Here is an 18124-nt window from a genome sequence, read left to right on the forward strand (position 1 = left end):
ATGAGAATGGAGGGGCTGGGGGGACAGTGGGGTATGGGGCAGAGTGCATAGGGGATAACGGAGTGGGGGGGCTGCGGGGCATGGGACGGGGGGATAGGAGGCTGGGTGGGAACTGATGGACGGGGGTACAGGGTGGGGTGAAGGGACAGTTTGGGGTGTGCTGTGAGAAGTGAGGGACTGGCGGGGCAGGTGGGGGGGGGGGGCAGCTTCGGTGGGACTTGATGGACAGGAGGGACAGAGAGGGTGTGGGAGGGGGACGCTGCGGGAATTTGAGGGAGAAAGGGGTGGGAAAGCAGTGTGGGAACTGAGGGAGGGGGAACGCAGGCTGGGCAAGGAGACAGTCTAGGGGTTGTACTGAGAACTGAGGGTCCGGATGGTGGGGCAGGTGACTGGGGGGTGTGAGGGAAGCTTTGGTGGGACAGGATCCAATTGGGGTGGGGGAGAGGGGTGGTGTGGGATCAGAGGTCAGAGTGCATGTTGGCGGGGGAAAGGGACAGTGCTTGTGTACAGAGACATCTGAGATCTGGGAACAGAGTTAGCAAGAGTGCAGAGATGGAGGTAAATGTGGGTGAGAGGGGCAGGGTGTGAGGGGGGGGGGCAGTTTAGGTGGGAGGTGAGGGAGTGGGGGGGCAGCGTGGGCTGAGGGGGGATGGTGAGGTGGGGGTCAGTGTGGAATTGGAGTGACAGGGGACAGCGTGGGATGGGGCACTGTGTGTGGGGGGGGAACTGTCACAGCACAGGGATGAAGGGTTTCAGGGAGCTGAGGATGGAGTGGGAGTGACTGAGAGCGAGGATGGAGGGGGCGGCTGGGGATTACAAAGGGCTGGAGAGGATTTCATCAGCAGCAGCATTAGTGATTCTGACCACAGGCCACAGTGCGGGAGGGAGGCCAGCAGGGAGCCCGCAATGCTCAGGCATTGTAAAGGGGCCCGAAAGACCCCCGGGGAGCTGATGGCACCCACCCCTCCAAGCAGCGTTTGTACAGGGAAACTTGTGTGTGTTTATTTATTGATGGAGGGGAGGGGTCTAAAGATAGCGGTTCCATCCCAAAATGAGGTAATCCACAGGAACAAGAATCCCTGCGCTGCTTCTCTGCCTGCTACCGCTGCTCTCCTATGGGGCTGCAGCAGTGCCGACAGCTCAGTGCTGGGCACAGTCTGTGGGCAGCGGGGAGCACTGAGGTGAACATCCCCCTTCCCTCTACGTTCTCTCCTCTTCTCCCAGCCGGCCGTGCTGCAGCAGCAGTGCATGAAGGACAGACCGCGGGGCGGGTGGGAGAAGGGCGGGCAGCACACGGCCCATCCATCGCCACAGACACCGCCTCAGCCGCCCCGGGGCTCCGCCGCCGCGCACCGCCCGTGCCTCGCGCTCTCCCCTCAGGCACAAAATGGCGGCGGCACTCAGCGCCTCGTTCCCGCGCGGTGGCAGCGGAGTAGGAACCTTCGCGGCGCGGAACTCGCGGGCGCGGGGAGCCGTTTCCGGGCCGGCCCCGCCGCCATGGCCGAGGGCTCGGCGGAGCTGGAGCTGTTCCGCCGGCGATGGCGGGAGGAGCTGGCGGCAGGCGGCAAGAAGCGGAGGCGGGAGGCGGCGGAGGGGCCCGGCGGGACGGGGAGAGACGGGTCGGGCTGCCTGGCGTTGGCCTGCGGCCTGCTGGACGGCGAGAGCCCGGCTCCGAGCAGCCCTCCGCCCGCCCGGCCCCGCGAGGAGGCCGCGAGGGATGAGGCCGACGACCTGCTGGGACAGCTCATCCGAGACCTGGTAGGGCGGGCTGCGGGGCGAGGCCTGTCCTGTTGTGTTGGGGGCCCGGGGGGGGGCCGTCAGAACGTGTGCGATCTCGGGCTGCGCGTGCCCCGTAGCCCTACGGCTGGATTTTCCTTCCTGCAGAGCGGCTTTGTGGCGTTTTGCTTTAAGAATTTCGGTTTCTTTTCTGCTCCTTACTGAAGCCCCTCCAGCGTAGGTGTGTCGGATGCTCCGTGTTGTGACGCTGCTGCATAGCAGGAAAACAAGCGTGAGTTCTTTGCATAGAAGAGTTAATTGGGAAGGAGCCTGAGGTACGGTTCTGAGCCCATTAAAAGTTGTGGTGGCAAATCCTTCAAACGCAATGGAGTTTTTATTTGCAACTATGGGGAGACCTGTTTTTCTCACTGTCTGCACTGTGGCTGTTTACTTTTTACTTTAAAAAACATATATAAATAAAAAGGAGCAGATTGAAGTTCTGCCTGCAAGGCATAGATTGATCCCTGCAAGGAATCAGCTCTCCATTGGCCCCTAGGAACCTGTCTAGGGGAGCAGCAGCCCCAGGGCTGTGCTTCTCCAGCACTCAGCCAGGTCACTGCTGCTCACCAGCACTGATGTTAACACTTAGCACTCTTAATATCCCATTAGAATTGAGTTCTTATGTTCACAGTGCACAAGAATTGTGTTCCTCATGCTCACAGTGTGAGCTGCACGTTCTCCTGTAGGTTAGTTTATAAATCTGCTGTAGTCCTTTTTGCCCTTTTCCCTGGGTGAGCTGTCCTTGCTGCGCTGTGCCTGTGCTGGCAGGGCTGTAGGCAGCCTTGTATGTTTGGTACACATGGACACACTGGGTTCTAGTTGGCCGTGGGTCAGCTCCAATTTGGAAGTGATGTACTCATAGTGGTGCTGTGCCCAAGCCCATAAGCCCAGGGCTAAGCCCTGCTCGTGGCTTCTCTCATTTGGGCTGTGTGGCTTCAAGAGCCAGGCTGGTTCACATCTGCCCAGCTCAGGCTCTGTCTGTGTGTGGCTGTGGCAATGCACTTGGAATCCATTTATTTATTTAGTGTCCCCTTTGGAGATGGAATCAGTTAAAGCCACATGGAAACAGTGTTTGTGCAAACTCACAGTGGGGAGCAGTGCCTGTGGGCCTCGTTGGGAGAGGAGAGAAGGGATGCAGCAGGAGGGCCACTGCAGGCTGCCAGCGGCCTCAGCACATGGGCAGGGTTTGGTGCTTAGAGGCTGCTGTTGTCCTGCTGAAACAGCCCAGTGGGAGCAATGCCCATCTTTGTGCTGTCTGCACACTTGTCTCTAGCGTGTGGTATGCTTTGCATTAAAACCTTTAAGTGTATTATACAATAATTTTCCTGTGTAACTGGAAACCTGGTGTTTGTTTTGCCACTTTATTGGCGCTGCAAATAGACCAGGTTTTAATGAGCAAGGTGCTCATGTAGAAGAGACCTGCTGAAAAATGAAGTTCTTTGGGCCAGAGAAGTGCTAAGAGTCAGAGTACAGTCCCAGCCTGGCATACGTGGAGACTGCTGGGGAGATTGTAGAAACACAGCATGGTTGGGTTGGGAGGGTTCTTACAGCCCCCTACAACCTTTGCCCTGGGCTGGTTGCCCCCACCAGATCAGGCTGCCCATAACTTTTGCTACTATTTGGTTATGCAATAAAGAAGCCTAAGAAATTATTTTCTTTGTTTTTCCAGAATGAGATCAATGAGGTTCCTTTCTTTGATGTCCATCTGCCATATGAACTGGCATTGAAGATATTTCAGTATCTGGGAAAGGCTGAACTGGGAAAGTGTGCTCAGGTAAGCAGTGCTGGCAGTTTGCTTTCCACGTCAAATGAGCACATGTGCTCAAGCAGCAGTAAGGCACTGTGATGCAGGGAATGTGTGTGTTAGTCCTAGTGGCTCAGCTGGTTGTAGTTACTGGAAATTCTTCCCAAACTGCATATTGAAAAGTAATATTAATAGCCTCCAGTCAAGCATAGCTAACCCAAACATTTGTGACTTGCACATAACCAAGACCTTATAATTTAAAAGAAATGCTTGCAAAGATCTTTTAATTCAAGCAAGTGTAGTCAGAAGCAGGTGACTGTTGCTGCAACACTGAGAGCTCAGCACTCAAGAATGGCAATAAAGCTGCTCCCCCCCAACACTTCTCAGTTGACAGGCGTTGTAGAGAAGCAACTTTTTCTCTTTAGTAGTTTCATACAAAGCTAAATTCTTAAGTGATACTCATTTCCTACCCCCTTCTCCTGGTTTATAGCATTCTGTGGCATTACTCTGCAATAGCACTTTCACAGTGTGTTCTCTGATGTAGTTCTTGTGTCACCACTAACTGCCTCTCTCTCCAAGTGGCCGTGCTAACTTACACACAGCCAACTGTACTTAGATACTCATCTGCTCTTCTTGAGCCTCTGTCTCCTTTCTTTGCGCAGTAAAAGATGAACCTCCTCTCTGAACGAGTCTCCAAAGCAAACTTAAATCAGCAAGTGCTGATTACCCTGTAAAATAGTGTTGTGAATGTGAATTGCCAGCTTCTCCCATCATCGCTGTTTAGTGCTTCAGGCTGGTGTTCATTGAACTCTTATGTACAAAACACGTCTTGCTGCTGCTTAAAATCCAATCAGATTGGTTCTTTCTGAGACACTGGAAATACTCCCTGGACAGTTTGTTAGATAAAGAAATGTTAATGTGTACAACAGGGTAAAGCTTTGTAGTGGATGGCAAGCTTAATGCAATCATTAACCGAATGACATGTGCACAGAAATTAAATTAGTCTTTGAACCTAGAGTCTGAGCAAGTCACAGTTTTAAGCAGTTATGGGTCTTTATTGCTTAAATCTTTGACTTGCTAATGACTTGTAGGAACAGGAGCTGCTAGAAGAGAAGTAGTTCCTCTCATGGGGCTGCTGGTGCAAAAGAAAAACATTCTATGGAATGATTCTTGGTGCTGTCTAGAAGAATGAAGCTTTCAAACAGCCTGAGTTTCAGTCATTTGATACAGGGAGATGCAACCAGTTAAGGCCACGTTCCACAAAATGGAACAGCATTGCATCTGGGGAGTTGATTACTTTTAGTTTAGTCTCTCTCTTTTGTTTCTCTCAGGCCTGATCAGTTTACCTCGTGGTGTAGCAAAAAGCCTGGCTGCTACAGGGCTGCTCCTTTTCTCTGCGTTGAGCTGCACTCAGTTTCTCTCTCTCACATTTGTTTTAAATTTGAATCTGTTCTCAGAAGATGTGTTTAACACTCAGCAGATTTTCCACGTTTCTCATTTGCTTACGAAGACTGAGTCAGATGCTCCTTTGTGGCAGCTGACAGGTAGCTGAGCACATGCCCAGGGCTTTACAGGGCTCTCTGAACAAGATGGGTATCCAATGCTTTTAGTGCAGAGCTGGCTTCTTTTGACATGTTTAAATAAAAAGAGGAGTAATAAAAATGAATGCCATTTTCATTTTTCTCTTGGTGATTTTGCCTTGTGAAGGGAGGCGGGGGAAAGCCCTCTTCTGTTAAATGGAAAGCCCTGCTGCTTTACGTTGTTAGCTTAGAAAGCTTTTTTTATTAAGGCGCCTTGGGACTTCAGTGAAATTGGGCCAGCCAGTGGAATTGGCATTGTGAACTATGCGAGTGCCTTTGGAGAAAACCTGTTTGCTTAGTTCTTTAAGCCAAATTGGGAACCAACTAACAGTACAGTAGCGTGACTGCAGAGTCTCTTTGAGATTTGATCACATCAGACTGCTCTGGAGAAGTTTAATTTCACCCTGATATTTCCCCCTCCCCCTCTTTCCCGCAGCTTTTGATTTTTGGAATTAGTACCATAAAACACAAGCTATCTGTATGACACTTGGAACACTGAAGCCATGTGCAGCGCATCAGTTCATGGTGTCACCAGTTCCTGAGCTGTGCTGGGTGTGCAGTACCCGTGTGATGCCCACTGGTGTCCAGCAGACCAGGCCCTACTGATATCCCCTATTTTCAGCGAGCACAGAAAGGTGTCTGGGGCTCAGTGCCTCAGCAGCGTTGCAGTGCTTTTTCTCCCAACTTTGCACTGGCCCTATGGACAGTTAGGAGAACATTTTGATTGATTTATTTTTTGTCTGGCTGTTAGAAGGAGGATCCATGCAATGAGTGACTCTCGTGACTGCTGTGATGAGAATTTGAGAACAGGTTCTCCTTTGTTCTGGCTCTACAGTGGAGGAAAAAGGGAAAACAATCACCTGGGCCACTATGGCACATGGAATACATCAGAACCCTTTGTGTTGTTTGGGGCTGGTTCTGTAGGGCTCGTGGCCTTAGGGTCTGGCCTCAAACTGTCAGCTTTAGGACAAGGCGATGCGTCCGGTGTGTGAAGCTCTGTGCTCTTCAGTTGTGTTACTGCTCTCTAGTAAACACCAGAGGCTGCATAAATTACATTTTGTGGTGGGAAACACTTCTAGACAGCGTGCATTGAATTTTAGCAACACTAGGGCAGAGTTCTATTTCTGAACAGATCAGTGGGAAGTTGTCTTTGAACTGCTGGTGTTCTCATCTGCGAGACGCTTGGAAATGTTTACTAACACAGCAATTGTGTATGTATCTAGGACAGGACAGCCTGTTTCTAGGAATTTAAGAATGAATTGTCTTGCACAGATCAAGAATTTCAGATGCTTGCTGTTAAAGTGTCTGGAATTGTCGAGTGTTCAGAAATCTGAAAAATAAAATCTTAGGTATTTTATGTTCATTCCTTTTTATCGTGATGGTGTACAAATAATCACCCCCCATCCTCTCAGCTAGGGGAGAGAGAGCAGAGAAAGGGGTGGATGAGGATTTCCTGAGCTCGGGGCTTAGGAGGAGACTTAAAATAACATTATGGCTGCGAATTGAAAAGATGAGCAGCTTCCACCTGGTAAATGTGCATCTGAATGGCTTTGGCTGAAATACTACTTGGCGCTAAGCATTGTACTGAATTGAAAGTCCAGATACTTCAAAATGAGGCCCCTGGATTCAGCAAATGAACCTTGAGTCTATCTTTGTGTGACCAGAGAAGAAAACAAACCTAATGAAGCAAAGGCAGTTATCAGATGGGGAGGGATGAATAAACCTTCATTAGGATTTAAGCCAGTTGATTAAGATAGGATTAGAAGAGTTCAGGATTCAATGGAAGAGGTGGATTTCTTTGGTTACTTTGTTTTGCTGGCTTTTGCAAAAACAAGTAGTAATAATAAAAAAATCCCCAGACACAAAACCAAACAGCAAAACCTATGTCAGCAAAAGCCTCTGAAGTCCTTCAGAGCATTATTCCTTGCTGAACTCCAGACAGAAAATTATTCCTCTGCAGAGCTCAGGGGAAACCAAAGTTGCCTTGAGAATCATAGTAAAACGATAACAGGAACACTAATGACAAAATTAAATTGCAGCCTCTAAATCTATAAACAACCCCATAAGATGTTGTTATTGATCACTGTAGGAGCTGGCATGGAGTGTAAATTTGGAAATAATTATGCCTGTCATTTCAGAAGAGCTTTGTGTGCAACAGCTTCTCTCCAACAAACAGAATGTGTGGGTGCATGCAGATAAAGCTGTGATGCTGCGGCTTTTGGGGCCTCACCTGAAACCCCGATTCAGGCAGCTCCAATAAAGCTGACTTGGAGCCAGTGGCTGGTTTTAATGTGGCAGCTCACAGTGGTGCTGTAAAGCAAAATGCTCGAGATACTTTTATTAGAGGGCTCTTGCAGCTGAGGCTCGCTCAGTGGGGCTTTTACAAGGGATTGCCATGCCAGTTTTGGTGCGTTAAGAAAAGGCTGCGTTGGGGACCCGTTGGAAAGTCGTGCCTGTAAAGCAGCAGGATTCGATGTAATTTGATTTAGAAAAAAAAAAAATCATAATAGGATAGGATCTCTATTCCCTCTGAATGTTTATTCCTGAAAGCTGAATAGGCATCTAGATTTTATGTGATTGTCTTCCCCTTCTCCTTTTTTTTAACTGTCTTTATGGAATACTTTTATGGCCTTGAAACTGAAAGGTCTGCACAAGCACTGTCTGCTTTGGCAAACTCCGGTGGTGTTTTTCCTTTTTATTAATTTTATTTTTTTCCAATTGAAGCAATCAAAAGTGGGCAGAGTTGGGCTTGTTGGAGTTGATGCACAGACAGAAGCTGCCTCGTGGCTATGCTGGGCGCTCTGCTGCTTTGTGGGGACACCAAATGCTGCTCGGTTTTTCCTTTGAGCACTGTGGGTTTTTACTGCTTTAAAATCAATTTCAGAGCAAATTCCCCATGAAACTCTTAGCAGTTTGGAAAAAGTACATATATTTGTTTTTTACTTTGAGCTTCCTGAGTGTGTCCCTGCAGCGACAGGAGCGTTACACGAGTTTTTGCTCTTGTAGCACTTGATGACACACAGTGCTAGAGGTGCCCAGGGCTGTTTGGTAATTTGTAAGGCAGCGTTGCCCTAGCCAGGTTGCTTTCTTTGGTGGTGGAGAGGGGTTGTGTGTCTCCTGAATGTTTTGGTGGCTGAGTGGAATTGTGGAATGCTAGCTGCTGGGTTTGGTATTCCTGTTTGAGTGCTGCTCTTGTGTGCAGGTATCAGATCCTAAAATACCTACAGGTTGCTCTTCTTTTTGCTTTCTTTCCTGAAGGAAACCAGTCATGAAACATGATGCAATTCTTCCTAATGGACAGGATGTAGGATTTTGAAAGCACAACTGTGATGTGTGTCTTACTCCAACAAGCCCAATGGAGGCAGCACAGTGTAAATAAACCAGCCAGAAGCTTCACGGTGTTCTCAGGGCTTGTCCTGAGTCAGAGCTGCTCATTGCTGAGCACGACCTGCTGCTGGGGCACTGTGGAGCATGCAGGGACTTCTTGCAGCCTTGCACCAGCTGCAGGGTTCTCATAGCTTCACTGTTCCTCCTAACCTACGCCACTTTGTGAGGCTGTGCCTTGTGTTTAACAGCTGTGTTTCTAGCAGGGCTGGAGCAAAGCATGCGTGTTGAAAACAAAATAGAAAGGGGGTTAATTTTATTAAACAGGGGGTGAGTAATGCAGTTAATTTCTTCCTTCTGTGCTATGCTGTGTCGGCGTGGAAGCAGTGGCAAGTAGGCATGGGGTGATGGGAGCTGTGGGGTTCTGTATCAATGCAAGACCTAGATTTTTGGTGTAATCTTGGCACTGGGGACTTAATTGTAAACAGCTAAAAATGATGTCAGCTCAAGAAGCCTTTTTTGTTTTTTTTTTTTTTTCAGTCTTCTGGAAGCAGTGTCCAATTGATTACTGCTTTCACTGGCAGCAGTTTTCATTGGTTAAATTTGTTGGGTTTTTTTGTTTTTTTTTTTAAATTAAGAGTTACAGAGTACAGATGCTACTTAAGTTGCCTCTCACCTCTTGAATCTTTAATTCTCAGCCCACAATTGGTTATGATGAAGCGGCTTTCTCTGAAATGGACAGCAACTTGAGGCCACTTGAAAAACTTAATAATTCATTCCTATTTATGCATACTGTAATACAATAGGTTATAAATCACTAATGTCACCCGGCCTAATCAGGCATTGTCAGTAGGGTGGTGGCGTGATCTGCAGGCTTTTCTTAATAACAAATGTGAAAATAAACTCATATTTTTGCTCAAAGCTTACAATGCTGCCTTAATTGTTTTCTTGTTCCCTTTCCTTTCCAAATTTTCTGTGGCACTTGTGTCAGATGTTAGCAATGTGGCCACCAAATGCTGGTATCTGTGTTTTGTGCAATTTTAGCAGAGCGGAATCTGAGTATTTTGACCGAGTTTTTCTCAAAAAAATCAACAGAAATCTTATGTGTTGTTTTAGAATAATCAGAGGATGGCCTGGGTTGCAAAGGAGCACAATGCTCATCAGTTCCAACCCCCTGCTGTGTGCAGGTCACCAACCAGCAGCCCAGGCCGCCCAGAGCCACATCCAGCCTGGCCTTGAATGCCTGCAGGAATGGGGCATCCACAGCCTCCTTGGGCAACCTGTTCCAGTGCCTCACCACCCTCTGGGGGAAAAACTTGCTCCTCATATCCAACCTAAACCTCTCCTGTCTCAGTTTAAAGCCATTTAAAACCATTCCCCGTTGTCCTATCACTGTCCACCCTCGTGAACAGCCATTCCCCCATTTTATACAAAATCTGACATGATTCAATGTGAGATACATAGGTATGTTTGGTTTCCAGGTCAGCAGAACATGGAAAGTGCTCGCAGAAGATGAAGTGCTGTGGTACCGGCTGTGCCAACAGGAAGGATACCTGTTGGGTGTGAGCATCTCTGATCGGCCCTGCTGGAAGCTGGCCCTGAAGGACTGCCGTGCCAAAGAGCGTGCTCTGCGAACCAACTGGAAGGTAAAAGGGAGAGACTGGCCTAATGGGATCCAGATGCTGGAGAAAAATGGGAACCTGGTTCAAACAAGTGGCGGTGAAAAGCTGGTCTTCTGTATTGCAGCTTCTTTTGGCTAGTTAAAAGGGGAAAGCTGCTGAGGGATTTATGAGACTTTGCCCCAGCTGTAAGACTTCTTATTTTCTTGATGGTCAGTTGCTTTTGGGAATGGGTCTTTGTTTGCAGCTCTGTTCCTGTGACTTTGGTGAAAGATGTTTTTACTTCATCCATCCTTTGGTATTGACAGTCCACCTGTAAGATGAAGGCTTCTTCTCTGTTCATTACGTATCCTGGCAAAAAGAAACGTATCATTTCTTTGATGTCATGGTTACGTTTCTCTGCTTAATGATTACAAACGATAACAGTGAATGATGACTTCTTTCTTGTTCTTTTTCTGTCTGTAAAAAGTTCCAGGAGGGAAGCATGAAATACATGGGTCTTCTGTCTCAGCTGCGCAGCAACTTGTCAGCAGCAACAGGAAAGCTCAAGGCTGTCCTATGTGGAAGCAAACAAACTTGGCAGACAAATGAATTGCAATACTAATAGCAAGTCTTGTCTTCCTGTGCAGAACCGCAGTGGTGCTGTGAGTCAGCTGCAATACGAGCTGGGAAAAATCCTGTGTGATGTGCATTCTTGTGATGGAGTTGTTATTGCTGGGTGAGTATGACATTGAGCAGTGCTCATTTGCTCTTCACTGTTTGAAATCTCGTGCTGCTTCTTGTACACATTCAGAAGGAGTACCAGTTTCAGACAAGAAGAGTGATTTTTTTTTTTTTTTCCCTTTGGCCCTATGGTAAGCAATAATTACAGGCATCTACAATCACTTCAGCAGCACAAGTTTTTGTTGTAATGCTATCTTAGGTAAGTATAGTGCTTGTAAAGCCTTTACTTTCCAATGAATTGTATTCATTACTTTGCTGCAGAAATACTCAAAATGAGGCAGATGCATATTGGGAAATGCTTGGGAAAAGAGTAATAACTTTTTTTCTATGAAATTGTTTTGATGACAAAGACAGGTGTGTCTTGGAACAAGATACATTTAGGCTTGTTACTGTTCTCTACTATTTTTTAAGAGACAGTATGGAGGAAAAACAAACATGGAGAAATTCAACTTCCTTTTTTTCGCAGTGCTAAACTTTGTCGGAACTTTTGTGTAAGTTATTCACTTCTCTTCTTCTTTCAAAACACTGTCTTAAAACCATCCCAAACTCTTGGCAGAGATTGCCATGACTCGCATCAGTTGAAATAAAGTTTTGCTGTATTGTGCTTGCATTCAGTAATTATTAGTCCTGCAGAAGAGGTCACACTAGTAAGTAGAAATGAAAACATCACAGGGCAGAGGACACTTCCCTCCAACCTACCAGAGTTCTGTATTTTATGACGCCACTCCACATTAATGGCATGATTGTGCATTGTGGAATGAAAGGAAAACTGCCTGTAAAGTACTGTAAAATTCACTCATCAGTTACAGGGAAGGTGACTTGAAATACATCATCTGTAGGTAACTCCCATATACCTTGTGAACCCTTCTGAATTCTGTTGGGCATCTAGGAGCTGATATGCAACTTAGAAGACAGCAGGAATGAAAAGAGAATGTTAAGCTTTATTAGAACCACCGTTGTTTCTGCTATTTACTAGATGCTTTCCCACTTGCCATGCTACTTCACTTGAAGGTCTTGTTTCCTGTTTTTTGCTTCTCCGTTGTCTCACTGACTTGCTTCTCTTTATTTCCATGCAATTGAAAAAGTGTCTGCCAAAGACACGTGTGGTCTGTGACCTCTGGAGGGGCAGTGCCACACAGTGGTTAACCCAGACAGTGGCTGTGGGAAGAGACTTGAGAAACTGCAGCTGTATAGCAGGTCTCTCCTTGGCTCCTGCCTGATGTTGAGGCTTCCCTTGGCTACAGAGGCTTTGGTAAGACCCTCACAGGTCCCCAAGTGCTGAGGCTGCAGCTGGGACCCAGCTCTGCAGAGAGCATCCTGCCTTCCTTTGTGCCCTTCAGCCTGGGCACTGTGCTGCCTGGCCTTGGCTGTGGGTCTGCTCTACTGTATCTGCTCTGCTGTCTCTAATGAAACCTCCTCTACTTTTTTTCGGAGCCAGAAACCCCAGTTGTCATCACTCTGCTGCCAAAATCTCCAGCTCTTCTTTTTCTTCATTTTCTCCATTGTGTTTATATCCAAACAGGCAGTATATAGAAAGTAGGCAGAATAAATTTAGTTCCTAAAGGATTAATAAACAAAGGAGATTAATCCTGAGAATTAAACTCAATTGTCCATACATTAGCCTGGTGTATTGCAGAAGTCAGGCTGAGGTGGTTTCAGACAAAACATTTGTGTTGGTTCCCAGTTCTTGCAGTACTCCTGAGTCTGCTGGTGAGTTGTCCTTTGTTGGCAAAGTGAAAGGAGATGGGGAACTGACATTCCCACAAAATTCACAAACGTAGGTGAGAGACAACAAAGGGAAAACTGGTTTAGGGCTTTCATTCCGATTACTTTCCAGTAATTTTCCTTCTCTAAGAAAACAAATTGTAAGAACGAGGCATCCTTTTATGGAGCTGTGACTATACAGTTGATGGAACAGCATGGGGAACTTAAATTGCAACTGTTTGACTTCACCTGATTGCTGAAATAAATATTTAGAATATTAGAACACAAAAATTACATGACTTCCATTGCTGTTTACCTCTCCCCCTCATGCTCCTTTGATAGCTTGGATCTCCGAACGCATCTCGTAAATTGCTGTGAACTAAGAGCTGTTCTGTGACTCTCGCCCAGCAGAAGGTGAATTTGTTGTTTTGCCTGTGATGATCAAAGCCTACAAGACAATAGCATGCTGCAGTCCCCTCAGAAATACCTTAAAAACTATCCAGCTAATTTAGTGATGTGGAACTGTAAGAAAATATGACTGCTGTTATGAAAGCTGGAAGTATCTGATGCCTGAAATGTCTTCAGACTCACATACAGGTCATTGTTACCCAGCACTTCTCTCATCTTGTGATTTTCACAACCTGAGAGAATGCACTTTTCAGGACTGAGGTTTGCAGTTCATCTGTCAATGGATGATGAAATATTTTTTTGGCAGGTCTCCAGCACGCCCTTCTCCGATTTGCTTTCTGTTAGTTGCATTGCTTTGGTAAAAATTTGCAGTAGTAAAGAACAAACAAAACAGGCATGGTTAAAACCTGTGAGGATGTGAGTTGGTTGTGCAGGGGAATACTTTGTTCTTTACATACATTTGGTAAGAATTTAGCAGACTGAAGGGTTTTTGTTTTGTCTTTTAAACCCAAACATCACCCACCCCTTTCTCTTCCAGCTGTAGTATTGTACTTAATGGCACTGTGCTTTCAAATTTGTCATAAAAGTGTAATGAATCTAGTGATCAATAGCTCGCTGTTGCGTTCTTATAGTATTGAAGAAGTAATTTAATAGCTGAGGTTAACAAAAGTCAATTTTCTTCTCGGTATAAATATCAATTATCTGTTACATTTAATGATTATATCTCTAGTTTTGCACGCACTTATGTGCTTAGCTTTACATGTGAATAATCATAGATTACAGCAAGATTTGCCATGTGCATAAAGCTGAAGGGATGTGTGACCTTGCAGCACTGGAGAAATTGGTGGTGATCTTACAGCTAATTCAGCATGTTGCATTTTATGTGGATTTGTCAGCAGTGGCTTGTGGCATCATGTACCCTTTTTTTTTTTTTCTCTAGACAGGTTGCTGCCCTGGAGAAAAATAGGGCCACTCGGTTGTGAGCAGGTTTTGTGGTGCCTGACTTCGGGGAGCAGCTGCAGCACTGTGTCTGAGCACGGCCAGGCCAGCCAGGCATTACGGGCTGCTTTGTCACTGGGAGCTGTGGCACTGCATAGCAGCTGCTCCCTGCTTTCCAGAGGTGCAGTCGGGATCTTGGGAGATCAGAGGATGGTTCTAAAAATTAAAAAAAAAAAAACCAAACACCAAAAACGAGAGGAGAGAAGTGTTGAGAGAAAGGTTCCCCAGCAGAAATATGTATTTTGGACCTTGGAACTGGCCTGGGAAAATGGTATTTGATCTGAACCTGCGCTGTAATAGACCTGATCTTTCATGCTTTGTTATACTGCTTCAAACTCCGCAGGAAAGCAGAGTGATGCAGCTTTATTTTAGTTGCTGTAGAGTTGTTTTAATCTTTCAAAAAGGGAATTTGTACAGGTTGTGGACAGAGTGATGTATAGCACTGGCTGTGAGTGTAACCCATAGAGACACAGCTTGCCTGAACTGGTCCCATAGTGGATCTCTTTAATAATCTCTTGCAAAGAGGCAAAGATGAGCTAGACAGGGTTGGCTCTCCCTTAGAGAAATGTGCCTGTTTTCTTGCACTCTCCTGTATTTTCTTCATGCTGCTGCCAAAGCTCAAGCCAGAAGATGGCAGAATATCAAGGATTGATTAAGTGCAACCTGAGCTGTGAGTTGAAGGTGGCTGCGAGCAGCTCTTCTTTCTCAGAGAGCCTTGCATTTACTGGCTGACATCAGATAATTCAATCTGGCCTGCATGCAGAGCATCTTGTGTTTATCATTAAATTTTTATCCCGGCGGTTACGATGCTTGTTTTCTGGGTCAGACCTCGAATCCCTTTTCATTTGAGACAGCGGTGTTTGTGGTTACCTCACTCCCAATCAATGTTGTATTTGCCAGCCTTTCTACAGTTACATGTCTCAGAGGATCTTCTTTAAAGATGTTGTCTTCCCCCCCCTCCTTCCAATCCATATTCAATTTAAATGTAGTTTCTTCTTTAAGTCAGAGTTTACTTAAAGCAATCATATGCCTGCTTACTCGGCCTGCATAAATTACTACCGCTGCTTAGGTTCGCTGTACTTGATGCTGTTGTGTGCTTGGTCTCAGTACAGAATGCCTGCATTTGTTCACCTTCCATTAATAAAATCTTAATCAAATCAGCAAGATTTGATTAAGCAAGAACATAGTCAAACAGTGAAATCAGTACTTCTTCTCAGCAGCGCTGACAGACGCTCTGTGATGGCTGTTTCTAGTCAGAGTTTAGTTCCTCCTTGAGATGCAGATCTTGGAGCATGAATCTGGCCAGCACTTGTTGAGCTGTTGTTACATGGTGGATCTGGTGGTGAAGCATGTCAGAGGTGAGCTGTGGGCTGTTCTGCTGCGTGGCTCTCTGAAGTCCTCACCTGTGGATGTCCCAGAGCTGTGCAGTAAGTTGCACTGCAGTAAGTACACCCGAGCCAAGTCCACATCAGTCCACATCACAGCTGATGTTTTATTGTGCAGTGTTAACTTTGATGCTTGCAGAGAGGGCGATTTGGCCTTTACTGCTGCAGTTTGTGGCTCTGAAAGCTTTCCAAGTGAAAGCAACAGCACTGATCCATAGTCAGTGCTATTCCAAAGGCACAGAATCGGATGCTTTTTCTTTCCCCAGTTTTCTTTGAACAGAATGTGGTAGACTGTTAAGGGTTTTCATAAGTGGAGATCTAAGGGCATGCCTGCACTGTTAGCTATTTAGACCTAGTTAGCAGATGCTGTGTGGAGCCTCTGCACCTCTCACAGGCAGGCTGGGAGTCGCCCCTGCCTTCTTCTCTTCGTGTTTTAACCTCAGAGGTTTCCACATTCTCTCATGTAATTACTGCCTCCTTTCCAATATACATTTTTTAATTTATTTTAAATAAATAAATAAATATTATTTATTTTCAATTAACAACTTCTGAGGTTCATCTGCTCCGAGTGCCTCAGTCGCTCTGGGTTAACACATCCCCTTTCAGGGTGTTGCCCAGCTGACTCAGATGGTACTTCTCCTTTATTTGAGCAGTGATGCTTAATAAAGACAATAAGAAGCAAAAGAAGAATCACTGGTATCAGAGGTGCCAATGCATTCTGGTTCTGTTGAACTGAAAAGCTAAATGCACCAAGAGAACTTCCGTACAGCAGTCTTCATTCTGGAGGAGTCTCATGGGAGCTGCAGGTAGAACATTGCAGCATCTGCCGAGGAGGTGGACCTTTTGGTTTAAGGCACTATGAGCAAAACACAGGCAGGCAAGTAGTTCCTGCTCTGTAGTGACTTTCTTTGTTCTCTGAGATCATCTCCCACACCGCTTTCCTCTTGCTCAAAGGTGACCTGCAAATGAGTAGTTAAAAAACGGGCTTGCCACCCTTCGTAGCTTCATAATGATGTGTGAAACTAGCCCGAAAGGCTTGAAAATACTTCTCTGCACTTTGAAAAACTTGATGTCAACTCTTGTCTAATTTGTTTTTTTCTTGCTGTAGGGCTTGTGGGCTATTCTCTAGGAATTTATTAGCTCTTGCATCTTAATTCAGTGTGCAGACCTGAGGAAACCAAAATATTAATTAGTAATGAAAATGAATAAAAGTTAACAAACCAGCGTGTTAAACAGCCTGGATAAACCCCCTTCCTTATTTAATTGCTTAAATTTCACTTGCATAATGTCACAGCTTTGATAGGTTTCTTCCTCCGCTCCTGGTGACAGAGAGCCTGGATGTCAAACAGAGCGGTAAGGAAGAATGTAAACACTCTGGTCTTTTTCCTTCAACCTTCGCCAGCCCTTTTGTGTCCTCTTCACTCATTCCTGTTATTGTTAAGAAGTAATAAGTGTCAGGCCTTCTGTTTTCTCATGTGAGTCACCTTTAGAAGGGTTGAAAGCAGGATGACATCACGAGTTCCCAGGGGTCAGATGACAAACCACGGGAGTTAGGTAAGGTTGTGTGAAGTGACAGCCACACTGGCTTCTCAGTCATCTTGTGGGGAAAAAGGGCCTTTCAGGTGAAACTAATAGTGGAAGCCTGATACTGAATCTTTGTGACAACTCCCTTTGCCAGCCTGTCCCATCATTCAGCTATTGGTTTACCTGCAGGTCTTATCGCTGCAGTAAGCCCTGCTGTGCACATAGTGATGCCCACTCACACCAGTTCTGTTGAAGTTTGTAAAGCCTTTTTTTCTGCTGATTCCACCCGCCTTTTTTGTCAGTTTCTTGATTGTTTCATTTTCACAGTTTTCATGACCACCCAGCCTCAGTTGCCTGAAAGTTCAGGCAGTATTTTTCTTCCTGCTGTTTGCAGCGTGTTGCTGTTTGCATCCCTTCTGATATACAGGCAGATCAATTTACATCATCTTCAAATGATGTTTTCTCTGTCTAAAACGGGAGACACTGTTCTATTTGTTGCACTACACAGTTGTATTTTATCAAATAATATGGCTGATGTGCCAGATCCTTCCCAAATTACATCATAGTTTCTCTTGAATTCTCCTGAAATAAAGCATTTTTCCCCTCTTGTGGCAGCAGCTGTAGGCAGTGTACACAGTAAGTGTCCTTGGTCAGAGCAGCTGGCTTTGTTAATGGACGTGGGCTGATGCAAGGCGCTGGAACCTTGATCTTAATGATGGGAGAGCCTTGGCCTTAAACAGGAAATTACTGGAGACAGTTTGGCTTTCTCTAGCTTCTTTTTAAAGCGTTCATTAAAGTGTTTTGCCTGCTGTATAACCCTTTGGCTTGTTTCTGTTCCCTTGGTATGATATTTGCATGCACTTAAAATTAATAAGAAAGTGAGGCGCGCAGAAGTACTTAGGATGGTGAAATGTTAATTTTGTTACAGATAACAGAAAAATTGCATGCTATCTCGAGCAGCTTAACCCACTTCCTCGAGCTATGATTTCCTAAACAAGGCCATAAGAAGGAAGATACAGGCTTTTTCCCAGCTTAGTTTCTGTAAGCGTGGTCCACAGATGGACGTGGGCTGATGAACTGGAAAGTCAAGTTCCTGATAGGAGATTTTGGGAACTGATCATAGGGATGCTCAGAATGTATTTCCTACACGTTAAGTCTGAAAGCATTTTCAGATCATTTTTGGTACAAGTTTTAGTCTTTTTTTTTTCCATAGCTGATCTCATACAGCTAGCAAATAATGTTTGTGTGGTATCACAGACGTTACCTTTCCACTTCATGTTCTTCTGCCACTGTTGTGATGGTTTCAAGTGCTCGTTTTAGTTTACCTCCATCTGTGTT

General features: G+C 45.7%; 1 protein-coding gene across 4 annotated transcripts in view; it reads left to right on the forward strand.

Annotated features, from left to right (window-relative positions):
• Positions 1–242: 242 nt before the first annotated feature.
• Positions 243–18124, forward strand: part of FBXW8 (F-box and WD repeat domain containing 8) — a 46584-nt gene continuing 28702 nt past the window's right edge. Inside the window, exons 1-5 of one of the 4 annotated variants that reach the window (XR_007380296.1) lie at positions 243–558; positions 1225–1758; positions 3446–3550; positions 9906–10070; positions 10673–10761. Coding sequence is in view for 2 of the 4 variants with exons in the window: in XM_048963890.1 (XP_048819847.1) it covers positions 475–558; positions 1225–1758; positions 3446–3550; positions 9906–10070; positions 10673–10761 (977 nt within the window). In the remaining 2 variants the exon portion in view is untranslated. The remainder of the gene's footprint in view (positions 559–1224; positions 1759–3445; positions 3551–9905; positions 10071–10672; positions 10762–18124) is intronic. The other 3 variants (XR_007380295.1, XM_048963890.1, XM_048963889.1) reach the window with 3 other exon arrangements.

Source organism: Lagopus muta, chromosome 17, assembly GCF_023343835.1.
Source record: "Lagopus muta isolate bLagMut1 chromosome 17, bLagMut1 primary, whole genome shotgun sequence".
NCBI classification, from domain to species: Eukaryota; Metazoa; Chordata; class Aves; order Galliformes; family Phasianidae; genus Lagopus; species Lagopus muta.